Source organism: Pogoniulus pusillus, chromosome 40, assembly GCF_015220805.1.
Source record: "Pogoniulus pusillus isolate bPogPus1 chromosome 40, bPogPus1.pri, whole genome shotgun sequence".
Taxonomy (NCBI): domain Eukaryota; kingdom Metazoa; phylum Chordata; class Aves; order Piciformes; family Lybiidae; genus Pogoniulus; species Pogoniulus pusillus.
Window position 1 is genome coordinate 5,824,164 of NC_087303.1, and position 12,580 is coordinate 5,836,743.

The following is a 12,580-nucleotide window of genomic DNA, read 5'->3' on the forward strand; positions in this document are numbered from 1 at the left end:
CAATCTCTTCCTCATCTCCATTCTCACTCTCCCCTCTCCCAGCTCAAAGCCGTTGTACCTCATCCTGCCACTCCTAGCCCTTGGCACAAGTCCCTCCCCAGCTCTCCTGCAGCCCCTTCAGGCACTGGAAGGTTTCTCTAAGGTCTCCCTGAAGCCTTCTCTTCTCCAGGCTCAACAGCCCCAACTCTCCCAGCCTGAACAAGGAGGTTCTGCAACCCTCTGAGCATCTTTGTGGCCTTCTCTGGACCCTCTCCAGCAGCTCCAGGTCTTTGTGCTGGGTTCCCCAGAGCTGGAGGCAGTGCTGCAGGTGAGGGCTGAGCAGAGCAGAGGGGCAGAATCCCCTCCCTGTGCTGCTGCTCTCCCTGCTCTGGCTGCAGCCAGCACACAGCTGGCTCTGGGCTGTGACCAGTGCTGGCTCCTGCGCACTTTGGCACCAACTGACATCCCCAAGGGCTTCTCCTCCAGACTGCTCTGGAGCTACTCCTTGCCCACCAGATTATCAAGAAGCTGAGGGAAGGTGATTCAAAGCAAGAACCCTTCTGGTCTGTAGGAAGCCTTTCTCAGGCTCATCAGCAGCCTCACTCAGGACCATGCAGCCTGCTCCTCTGCGTGCAGCCACCTGCCTGGTCCCTCCTTTGCTCCCTCCAACCCTTTTAGATGTTCAGCTGCTCAGTGGAGCCATCCTTATCTCTCCCAATGGCTCATCTATTCCTGTCTGGGGAGACATCCTGATCTCTGTAACATTAGAAAGTGCCATTATTGCCTTGCTTTTTGGTTGAAGATAAGACTTTAACCCTTTCCTCTCAGGAGCACAGCCATCCAGCACTGGCAGACTCATTCCCTACAGAGCTCTGCTGTGAAATGGCCTTTCAGCTCCTCTGGCTGAGGAATCTCTTGCACTGAGCAGCTCATGCTGCTTGCTCAAGGTGCTGGGGGAGAGCTGTCCATGCCTGGCAGCCCATTGCGACAGAGAGACAGCTGGAGAGGTGCTGCTGGTGCCAGAGGTGTTCTGGTTTGTTGACCAATGCTGTCCAGGTTGTGAAATCACACCTCTAGCAACAGCCAGCTGCTGCCAGGGACACAGCTCAGCTGGTGCTGAGCCTTACAGTGCTTTTTGATCCAAGGTTGAGTGGGAGCCTAGAAGGAGAAGGAAGACATGGGGGTGCTCTGTCTGCAAATGATCCATGCACGATGGTTGGATGCACAATTGATGGGTGGTGCTGCCAGCCCAGAGACAACCTTGTCCTAGGCTGATCCCCAGCAGTGTGGGCAGCAGGGGCAGGGAGGAGATTCTGCCCTGCTCTGCTCTGCTCTGCTGAGAGCCCTCCTGTAGAGCTGGGGCAGCTCTGGAGTGCTCAGCACAGGCAGGGAGCTGCTGCAGCAGGGCCAGAGGAGGCCACAGCAGTGCTGGCAGGGCTGGCAGGGCTCTGCTGTGAGGCCAGGCTGGGAGAGTTGGGCTTGGGCAGGCTGGAGGAGAGAAGGCTGCAGGGAGACCTTCTGGTGGCCTTGGAGTGCTGGAAGGGCCCAGCAGAGAGCTGGGGACAGAGCTGTGAGCAGGAGCTGTGAGCAGGAGCTGTTGGGCCAGGCCAAGGGGGGATGGTTGGAAGGTGAGAGAGGAGCTTGAGAGTGGAGAGAAGGGAGAAATGTTTGGCAGTGAGGGTGGGGAGAGCCTGTGCCAGGCTGCCCAGAGAGCTGGGAGCTGCCCATGGCTGGCAGCAGTGCAGGGGAGGTTGTTTGGTGCTGGATGAAGCCTTGAGCAACGTGGGCTGGTGGGAAGCATCCCACGGCCACGGCAGGAGCTGGACCAGCTCTGAGATTCCCCTTCCACCCCGAGCCAGTCTGCGCGAAGGGGCAGAGCTGGCAGCAGGTGCTGAGGGGCTGTGTCGCCAGCAGGCTGGGCAGAGGCCCCCCGGGAGCAGAATGAGAGGATGGCTGCTGGCCTGCCCTGCATCCCAGGCCCCCAGAACCTGCGCCCCTTCACGCCAGCCTCCCTGGAGGCCATCGAGCGGCGCATGGCCGAGGCCGAGGCGCTGCGCATAAAGAGGCAGCAGGTGGAGATGCCCGAGGAGGAGGAGATCAAACCCAGCAGCGACCTAGAGGCTGGCAAGAACCTGCCCCTCATCTACGGTGATCCACCCCTGGAGCTCATCGGGACCCCCCTGGAGGACCTGGACCCTTTCTACAAGGATAAGAAGGTGAGGGGCAGAGCCCAGCCCGTGGGCAGGGTGGGCGTTGGGTGCGAATGCCAAGGGGAAAAGCAAACAACCAAGCGTGGATCTTTTGTCTCTTTTGGTGGTTGTGGTGGTTTGGGGAAGTCACCTGCCCCACCCCAGACGCTGTGAAGTCACCCAGGCTGGACTCAAGCCAAACTGGAGGTTAAGGAATGAAGCTGCCTTTGCAGCTTAGCACAGCTTGCACACAATAGTCACAGCTGGATGCAAGTGAGTCGTAGAATCAAGCAGGGTGGAAGACAGCTCCAAGACCATCCAGCCCAACCTAGCACCCAGCCCTGCCCAACCAACCAGACCATGGCACTAAGTGCCCCAGCCAGGCTTGGCTGCAACACCTCCAGCCACAGCCACTCCACCACCTCTCTGGGCAGCCCATTCCAATGCCAATCACTCTCTCTGACAACAACTTCCTCCTAACATCCAGCCTAGACTTCCCCTGGCACAGCTTGAGACTGTGTCCCCTTGTTCTATTGCTGGTTGCCTGGGAGAAGAGACCAACCCCCACCTGGCTACAACCTCAAAACACAATCCCCCTCCCACAACAATCAGACTGCCAGGAGGGCTCCCAACCCACACCTCCTCCCCCCACTCCCTTTTTCACTCCCTTCAGAAATAACCACATCAGTCCCTCTGTTATCTCACCTGATAAATCTGGAGGTGAGATGTCCAAAAAGACAAGGAGGAGGTTAGAGGAGAAAAGGTTAGGTCAGATCAGAGAGTTAAGGTAGATGCAGTCACAGAGACCAGACTGCCAGAAAGCAGGAGCAGCCAGAAGTGAGAGCTGATGGAGCAGTGTGTGAGCAGTCAGTGTCCTGTCTGTGCTGCCACTGGTTGTGCTTCTCAGCAGAAGAATCAGGGGTCTAAGTTACTGGTAGTTGGGTCTTTTCTTTCTTCTCACAACTAAGGGTTTAAGTTCTCTCTGTGCAATATTCCAATTAGCCTCAAACCAGCACAGTGCTCAGCAGCAAGGAGCCAAGGAGCAGTGGACACAAACTGGAACACAGAAGGGTTTGCCTCAACATGAGGTATCAGGACCAGGGAGGTTCTGCTGCCCCTGTGCTCAGCACTGCTCAGGCCACCCCTGCAGTGCTGTGTCCAGTTCTGGGCTCCTCAATCCAAGAGAGATGTTGAGGTGCTGGGAGGTGTTGAGAGAAGGGCAGCAAGGCTGAGGAGGGGCCTGGAGCACAGCCCTGTGAGGAGAGGCTGAGGGAGCTGGGGGGGTGCAGCCTGCAGCAGAGGAGGCTCAGGGCAGAGCTGACTGCTGCCTGCAGCTGCCTGCAGGGAGGCTGTAGCCAGGTGGGGTTGGGCTCTGCTGCCAGGCAGCCAGGGCCAGAAGAAGGGGACAGAGGCTGAAGCTGTGGCAGGGCAGGTCTAGGCTGGATGTTGTTAGGAAGTTGTTGTCAGAGAGAGTGATTGGCACTGGAATGGGCTGCCCAGGGAGGTGGTGGAGTGGCTGTGGCTGGAGGTGTTGCAGCCAAGCCTGGCTGGGGCACTTAGTGCCATGGTCTGGTTGGTTGGGCAGGGCTGGGTGCTAGGTTGGGCTGTTTGAGCTTGGAGCTCTCTTCCAGCCTGCCTGATTCTATGATTTTATGAGGAGAAACTCATTTACAGTGAGGGTGGCAGTGCCCTGGAGCAGGCTGCCCAGAGATGTGGAGTCTCCTTCTCTGAAGGCTTTCCAAACCCACCTGCATGCATTCCTGTGTGAACTACCCTAGGGTGATGCTGCTTTGGCAGGGGGGGTTGGACTGGATGATCTCTGGAGGTCCCTTCCAACCCCTGAAGTTCAGTGATTCTCTGCTCCTGTGACCTCCTCCTCTTTCTGCCACGCCTCAGGGTCTCAGCTGGCCACATCGTGGTGATCTACAGCCCCAGCCTGCTGTGGCTGCTTCTCCCTCAGTGTGTTGGTTTGAGGTTAATTGGAAGATCTTAATGAGTGAAATTAGATCTTTGGCTGTGAGCAGAAGATCAGAGTGGTGTCTGCATCATCACTCAGTGGACAACTGCTCCTTGGCCAAGCCCCAAGCCTTTGGAGAGCTGAAGCACGCACAGAGGTCTCACCCCTCCCGGGAGCAGCCGACTCAGGAGGTGTCTGGGGGTGTGCAGAGGGACTTAAAACCTATCTCCCTCCTCTCTTCTCTCTGCAGACCTTCATAGTGCTCAACAAAGGCAAGGCCATCTTCCGCTTCTCGGCCACCCCTGCCCTCTACCTGCTGGGCCCCTTCCACCCCATCCGCAGAGGAGCCATCAAAGTGCTGATCCATTCATATCCTTCTGCTCACTGCTGCTGCTGCTCCACTGCCAGCCCAAGCCCTGCTGCTCAGAGTGCCAGCAGCCCTGGCAGATGGCTGAGGGATTTGTCTCATGATGGTGTGGTGAGCGAAATCTCCTGGGCTGGTCCTTGCCATGGTCAGGACTCACCGTCCTGCTGAGCAGGTGTGCTGGTCCCTTCCCAAGGAGAGGGTTCTGGAAGGCTTTGGGTAACTTGGTGCCATCAAGAGCTCAGTTTTGGTTGGAGAAGGGGAGAACTCCAAGGGATGGAGCTTCCTAGAGAGAGGTTCAAGGTCTCTGAGGTCTGGAGAGGCTTGGAAAGGAAGGAAAATGCTTACAGGAGCAGCTGTGGAGCTGTTGGACGGTAGGAGAGCCATGCAGAAGGACCTGGCCAGGCTGGATGGGTGGGCAGAGGCCAAGGGGATGAGATTGAACAAGGCCAAGGGCAGGGTTCTGCACTTTGGCCACAGCAATCCCAAGCAGCACTGCAGGCTGGGGACTGAGTGGCTGAGAGCAGGCAGGCAGAGAGGGAGCTGGGGGTGGTGGGAGAGAGGAGCTGAAGAGGAGGCAGCAGTGCCCAGGTGGGCAGCAGAGCCAATGGCATCCTGGGCTGGCTCAGGAGCAGTGTGGGCAGCAGGACAAGGGAGGTTCTTCTGCCCCTGTGCTCAGCACTGCTCAGGCCACCCCTGCAGTGCTGTGTCCAGTTCTGGGCTCCTGAATTGCAGAGAGATGTTGAGGTGCTGGAAGGTGTTTGGAGAAGGGCAGCAAGGCTGGGGAGGGGCCTGGAGCACAGCCCTGTGAGGAGAGGCTGAGGGAGCTGGGGGATGCAGCCTGCAGCAGAGGAGGCTCAGGGCAGAGCTCATTGCTGCCTGCAGCTGCCTGCAGGGAGGCTGTAGCCAGCTGGGGTTGGGCTCTGCTGCCAGGCAGCCAGGCACAGAAGAAAGGGACCCAGGCTGAAGCTGTGGCAGGGCAGGCTGAGGCTGGATGTTGTTAGGAAGTTGCTGGCAGAGAGAGTGATTGGCATTGGAATGGGCTGCCCAGGGAGGTGGTGGAGTGGCTGTGGCTGGAGGTGTTGCAGCCAAGCCTGGCTGGGGCACTTAGTGCCATGGTCTGGCTGGTTGGGCAGGGCTGGGTGCTAGGTTGGGCTGCAGGAGCTTGGAGCTCTCTGCCAACCAGGATGATTCTATGATTCCCCTTCCCCATGTGGGAAGTGGGTGAGCTGGGAAGCTCAAAGCATGCTTTGGGAGAGAGAAGGCAGAGGAATCAGGGGTTTGGAGCACAGGGAAGGAGTCAACTTGAGCTGTGCTGAGGCTTTTGATGTGAGACAAGATGGACAGGCAGAAAAGGAGCTCCAGAGCAAGAGGGATGCCAGGATGGGTGGGAGGTGTTCCCAGCAGAGCTGTGGTGGCAGCAGGGGTTGGTGGCCAGGAGGTGGGAGGGAAATGAAGAGCCGCTTGTGGCAGAGGGGTCAGACAAGTGGGGAAAGATGTGTCCCGAGTTGATGGAGAGGAAGGAGCCCAGAGGACAAGAAGGGAGGCAGAGCCAGCACCATGGGGATGAAGAGGGGAGCAGAAAAGAAGGGGAAGAGCCAGGACCATGCAAGGGAGCAGGAGGACTAATAGCAAAGTGTGAGCACAGAACTGAGCCGAGAGGGAGCTGCAGGAAGAGCAGGGCAGGGCACGGGAGCAGGGTGGGAGCCAGGACAAGAGGAGGAGAGTGCTTGGCTTCTTCAGCACGTGGAGGGGGGAGCCTGGGCAGCAGCCAGAGCATTTCTCCTTGACCAGGTTTAAATTATTCAGCATGTTCATCATGATCACCATCCTCACCAACTGCGTGTTCATGACGCTCAGCAACCCCCCAGCGTGGTCCAAGAACGTGGAGTAAGTCCCTGCCACCCCCTCCTCCCCCCCCAGCCATGGCTTCACCCCAGCCTGGCCATCCTCAGGAGGAGGAAGGACCATGCTGGAATGCAGACAACCCTCAGGTGCCATTAGGAGATGCCCTCTTGATGCCAGAAGCCATGCCCATGTTCTCCAGTAAGCACTGCAGAGAGTGGGAGGCTTTCAGAGCTGCCCAATATCTGGTGGAGGTCTCCATGACAGGACACCACTACAGAGCAGGTTGGGTTAGCTGAGTGCTGATAGTCTGGAGAAGGCTGAGCAGATCCACCAGTCCTAGGAGCGTGGAGAAGCAGCCCCAGGTGAGAAGGGGGAAAATCCAGCACTTCCTGCTGTGCTTCTGCACAACCAGGTCTCAGCAGGGTTTCACAGAGCCTGGTGGTGAGGAGACATCAGCTGGGATCAGAGGGGTGGCAGAAGTCACCAAAGGGACCTCAGGATGCCCCAGCTTGATTTACAAGGTGAGGTGGAAACCTCTCTTGGTGCTGAAGCTTGGCTCCTCCAAGCTGCAAGAAGCTAGTTTCTTATCTGGAGAAGAGAAGCCTCCCAGGAGACCTTCTTGTGGCTTTCTAGCATCTGAAAGAGGCTGCAGAAAAGCTGGGGAGGGACTTTTGAGGCTGCCAGGGAGTGGCAGGAGTGGGGGGAATAGAACCAAGCTGGGAATGAGGAGATTCAGACTGGATGTGAGGAAGAAGTTGTTCAGCACGAGGCTGGTGAGAGCCTGGTACAGGCTGCCCAGGAAGGTGGTGGAAGCCTCATCCCTGGAAGTGTTTAAGGCCAGGCTGAAGGTGGCTCTGAGCAACCTCATCTAATGTGAGGTGTCCCTGGGCATGGCAGGGGGGTTGGAACTGGCTGATCCTTTGGGGGTCCCTTCCAGTGATGCTCTGTGTCCATGAGGCTTCAAACTCAGGTCCCCACAGTGGTGCCACCAGCAGATACAGACAAAGCCTCAGCCTGAGCTGACCCTTGGACACAGCTGAGCCCAGTCCTGAGTGGCCATTCCCATTCCAGATACACCTTCACTGGGATCTACACCTTTGAGTCCCTCATCAAGGTGCTGTCAAGAGGCTTCTGCATCGACGACTTCACATTCCTGCGCGACCCGTGGAACTGGCTGGACTTCATGGTCATCTCCATGGCGTGAGTTTGGTGGGATGGGGTGGAGAGGGATCCCTGAAGGAGGCTGAGAAACAGGCTCAGGGGCTTTGGCACACCTCTTGAAGCCCTCTCTCCTCCTGCCCTGCAGCTACATCACTGAGTTCGTGGACCTGGGGAACATCTCTGCTCTCAGGACCTTCCGCGTCCTCCGCGCCTTGAAAACCATCACCGTGATACCAGGTGGGACTGGGGGGGTCTCCTCTCTGTGCCTTCCCCTGGCTTGAGCTGAGGCTTCCCCACAGTTCACAGCAATTCCCTGTGCTCTTGTCAGCTCCAGGAGAAAACAGAGGCCAAAAGGTGTTGGACACTTAGCAGTAATCTTCCACCTCCACCAGCCTTTGGATCACAGAGTCAGGGTGGGAAGGGACCACAAATCTCATCCAGTTCCAGACCCTTTGCCATGGTCAGGAACACCTCCCTCTAGACCACACTGCTCATCCAACCTGGCTTTGAACACCTCCAGGCATGGGGCTTCCTGGGCACCACCTCCCTGGGCTATCCTAGAATAGGTTGGGTTGGAAAGGATCTTAAAGCTCATCCAGTTCCAATCCCCTGCATGGGCAGGGACATCTCCCTCTAGACCACACTGCTCATCCAACCTGGCTTTGAACACCTTCAGGCATGGGGCTTCCTGGGCACCACCTCCCTGGGCTATCCTAGAATAGGTTGGGTTGGAAGGGATCTTAAAGCTCATCCAGGTGATGTTGTGATGATTTTCCATCTGGAAGTCAGCTACTCCCACCCAGTTGGGCAGGGAAAGTCCCCAAGGAGCTGGACATGATGTTTTATGGGCTCCTTGGAGATGCCTTAAATGCTCACCTTGTGTTTATGGGCTTGGTTAACACAAGCTTTGCTTGGCCCTTAGAGGTGGAGACTCAGCCTTGTCCCCACTGCTGACCTCTCTGGTGTTGGGTTGGGATGCCACAGGGTGAGTGCCTGACATCACCTCAGCTGCCCAGCCTGTGCTGTTGGGGTCACATTCCCAAGCCCCTCTGAGGGCTGTTGGCCAAACTTGGTGCCATGGAAGTTCTGGAAGAAGCATGAGACTGAACTTCAAGTGATCATTTCTGGTGGAGAACAAATTCTTGTGGCCCTGCAGTTTCCAGATCTTCTGGGTTCAGATCTTTTGAGAGAGAGAGAGAGAGAGAGTGTGTCCTTCCCTCCATCCAACAGGCTAAAAATTGCTTTTAGCTGCTGCTTTCTGGAATAAGATGACCCCAAGAGGCTCTGCAGAAATAGCAGCTGCAAAAATAAGCTGCTGTAGAAAGCTTCTCCTCAGTGGTTGCCCATCATGGACAACCTCAGGCACAAATCCAGGCTGGGTGCAGAGTGGGTTGAGAGCAGCTCTGAGGAAACAGACTTGGGGGTGTTGGGTGCTGAGCAGCTCCCCAGGAGCCAGCAGTGCCCTCATGGAGCCCAGCAGGCAGCTGTGTGCTGGGCTGCAGCCTTAGGAGTGTGGGCAGGAGAGGGGATTGTGTTCCTTGGCTCTGCTGTGCTCAGACTTCACCTCCAACCTCCAGTTCTGGTGTCCTCAGCAGAAGGGCACAGAGCTGCTGGAGAGAGACCAGAGGAAGCCACAAAGATGATCCAAAGGCTGGAACAGCTCTGCAGTGAGGACAGGCTGAAGGAGCTGGGGATGTTCAGCATGGAGAAGACTCCAGAGGGACCTTAGAGCTGCCTGCCAGTGCCTGAAGGGTCCTGCAGGAAGGCTGCAGAGAGACTTTTCCTGAGGGTGTTTAGAGAGAGGAGAAGGGAAAATGGTTTGAAGCTGAGGGAGAGCAGAGTTAGGCTGGAGCTGAGGAAGAAGTTCTTCAGTACCAGGGTGGTGAGACTCTGGAACAGGCTGCCCAGGGAGGCTGTGGCTGCTTTCTCCCTTCAGGTGTACAAGACCAGGTTGGATGAGGCCTGGAGCAGCTCAGTCTAGTTGAGAGGTGTCCCTGCCCATGGCAGGGAGGTTGCAGTAGATGAGTCCTGAGATCCCTTCCAACCTAACCCATTCCATGCTGACCAAAGGCAAGCCCTTGGAGAGCAGATGTTCACCCTAAATACTTTGGAGATGGAGAGAGCTGGGATGGTGCCAGGGCTCCAAATGGGCTGTCTCTGGAGGATGCCTCCACGTGTGGAAGCTCAGCATCAGCATCCACGGGTGGTGGGAACATCCTCTGTGTCTAAAGCCTGCCAGGGAGCTCTGGATCAGCCTCCCCTGTAGAAGAAATGCCTGTGCTGGGGGTAGCAGAGGAGTTATTCCCAGTAGCTCATGCAGATGTCACTCTGTCACCTTCACTGGGACACTTTGGGGGTGCTTCAGATTGAAGGGATCAGGCTGGAGGGACCAGCAAGGCTCTGCACCACTCGTGGGACAGCACCTTGAATGTCTCCAGGGGTGAGGTCTCAACCACCTCTGGACAGCTTGTGCCAGTGTCTCCCCACCCTCACTGTGCACAGCTTCCTCCTGCTGTCCAACCTGAATCCCCACTGCTCCAGTTTCAAACCACTGCCTTCATCCCATCCTCACAGGCCCTTCTGAATGGTCCCTCTTCAGCCTGCCTGTAGGTTCCACTCAGATCCTGAACCTCCCTAAGAAGGAAGGAGCTGGAGGCTGATCATGGAGTCACAGAATCAGGCAGGGTTGGAAGGGACCACAAGGAGCAGGCAGTTCCAACCCCCCTGCCATGCCCAGGGACACCCTACCCTAGAGCAGCCTGCACACAGCCTCAGCCAGCCTGGCCTCAAACACCTCCAGCCATGGGGCCTCAACCACCTCCCTGGGCAACCCATTCCAGCCTCTCACCACGCTCCTGCTCAACAACTTCCTCCTCACCTCCAGCCTCACTCTCCCCACCTCCACCTTTGCTCCATTCCCCCCACTCCTGCCACTCCCTCACAGCCTCAAAAGTCCCTCCCCAGCTTTTTTGGAGCCCCCTTCAGATGCTGGCAGGCCACAAGAAGGTCCCCTGGGAGCCTCCTCTGCTCCAGCCTGCACAGCCCCAACTCTTTCAGTCTGTGCTCACAGCAGAGCTGCTGCAGCCTCTCAGCATCCTCCTGGCCCTGCTCTGGACACTCTCCAGCATCTCCACAGCCCTCTTGTCCCAGGGGCTCCAGAGCTGGATGCAGCATTCCAGATGCACAGAGGTTTTTGTAGAGCTCAGAGCAGTGCCCAGCACCTTCTAGCTGGGCTGGCAAATGTCTCCTCCATGTGCCACAGCAAATGGGTCTGCTCTGGTGGCTTGGGCCAAAAAAAGGTCAGATGTGAGAAAAGGACAGGATGGCACCATCATGGGGTGGGCTCTGATTTCTAGCCTGGAGAAAAGAAGGCTTCCAGGAGACTTTGGAGTGGCCTTCCAGGATCTGAAGGGGACCTACAGGATGGCTGAGGAGGGACTGTTGGCAAGGTCTTGTCATGCCAGGACAAGGAGGAATGGCTTTAGACTGGCAGAGGGGAGATTGAAACTGGGTGTTAGGAAAGGGTTCTTGAGAGTGAGGGTGGGGAGAGACTGGCACAGGTTGAGGGAGGTGAGACACTGGCACAGGTTTCCCAGGGGGGCTGTGGAGCACAGAAGCACCCAATGTGATCAAAGATCACATTGGGTGCTTCTGTGCTCCACAACCCCCCTGGAGGTGTTCAGGACCAGGCTGGAGCTGGGAGAGGGGAGAGGGAGAGTGGAGGTGAGGAAGGGATTGTTGAGAGGGAGGGTGGGGAGAGACTGGCACAGGTTGAGGGTGCTGAGACTCTGGCACAGGTTGAGGGTGGTGAGACCCTGGCACAGGTTTCCCAGGGGGGTTGTGGAGCACAGAAGCACCCAATGTGATCAAAGATCACATTGGGTGCTTCTGTGCTCCACAACCCCCCTGGAGATGTTCAGGACCAGGCTGGATGAGGCCCTTGAGCAACCTGTTCTAGTGAGAGCTGTCCCTGCCTCTAGCAGGAGTGTTGGAACTGACTGAGCTTTGAGGTCCCTTCCAACCCAACCCCTTCTATCATTCTCATACCCAGGCTCGGGGAGGCTTGACTGACACCGCTCTAAGGGTGCCAACACCTGGGGTGAACTCCATGACCCTCCTCCCTCAGATCCAGCAGTGCCTCTTGTCCCTTAGGGCTGAAGACCATCGTGGGGGCTCTGATCCAGTCGGTGAAGAAGCTCTCTGATGTGATGATCCTCACCGTCTTCTGCCTGAGCGTCTTCGCCCTCATCGGGCTGCAGCTCTTCATGGGCAACCTGAGGCAGAAGTGTGTGAGGTGGCCTCCTTTCAACGACAGCCTGCTGGGGCTGGACAACAGCTCCTGGCCCAACACAACCTTCCTGCTGGGGCTGGGCAACGGCTCCTGGCCCAACGCAACCTCCTACGGCAGCTTCGCCGGCGGCAGCGGTGCCAACTTCACCGAGGACGTGGCAGGCAACTTCACCAGCAACTTCACCAGCAACAGCACCTTTGACTTCGAGGCCTACATCAATGATGAAGGTGAACTCTCTTAGGTCTGCTCCTCTGCTAACACCTCCCCCTGCGCTGCTCCTCGGTTTCCTTGCTCTTGCTCGCTGGCACACAGAGAGGGTTGCCTTGCGCGGACCTTCCTGCCAAGGGGCTTTGCAGGGAGGAGCAGTGAGGAGGTTGTGTCTGCTGTGGTGAGTGAGGTGTGCCCGCTGTGGTGAGTGGGGTGTGCCCGCTGTGGTGAGTGGGGTGTGCCCGCTGTGGTGAGTGGGGTGTGCCCGCTGTGGTGAGTGGGGTGTGTCTGCTGTGGTGAGTGGGGTGTGTCTGCTGTGGTGAGTGGGGTGTGCCCGCTGTGGTGAGTGAGGTGTGCCAGCTGTGGTGAGTGGGGTGTGTCTGCTGTGGTGAGTGGGGTGTGCCAGCTGTGGTGAGTGGGGTGTGTCTGCTGTGGTGAGTGGGGTGTGTCTGCTGTGGTGAGTGGGGTGTGCCCGCTGTGGTGAGTGGGGTGTGCCTGCTGTGGTGAGTGGGGTGTGCCTGCTGTGGTGAGTGGGGTGTGCCTGCTGTGGTGAGTGAGGTGTGCCCGCCGTGGTGAGTGGGGTG

General features: G+C 57.6%; 1 protein-coding gene across 3 annotated transcripts in view; it reads left to right on the forward strand.

Annotated features, from left to right (window-relative positions):
* Window positions 1-1,927: 1,927 nt before the first annotated feature.
* SCN4A (sodium voltage-gated channel alpha subunit 4) overlaps window positions 1,928-12,580 on the forward strand; it is a 68,461-nt gene continuing 57,808 nt past the window's right edge. The window contains exons 1-7 of one of the 3 annotated variants that reach the window (XM_064174671.1): window positions 1,928-2,195; window positions 4,376-4,494; window positions 6,290-6,379; window positions 7,409-7,537; window positions 7,644-7,735; window positions 11,651-11,833; window positions 11,951-12,016. In XM_064174671.1, coding sequence (XP_064030741.1) covers window positions 1,929-2,195; window positions 4,376-4,494; window positions 6,290-6,379; window positions 7,409-7,537; window positions 7,644-7,735; window positions 11,651-11,833; window positions 11,951-12,016 — 946 coding nt within the window. In that variant the 5' untranslated portion in view covers window position 1,928. Of the gene's footprint in view, window positions 2,196-4,375; window positions 4,495-6,283; window positions 6,380-7,408; window positions 7,538-7,643; window positions 7,736-11,650; window positions 12,017-12,580 lie in introns of all 3 variants that reach the window. The other 2 variants (XM_064174669.1, XM_064174670.1) reach the window with 2 other exon arrangements.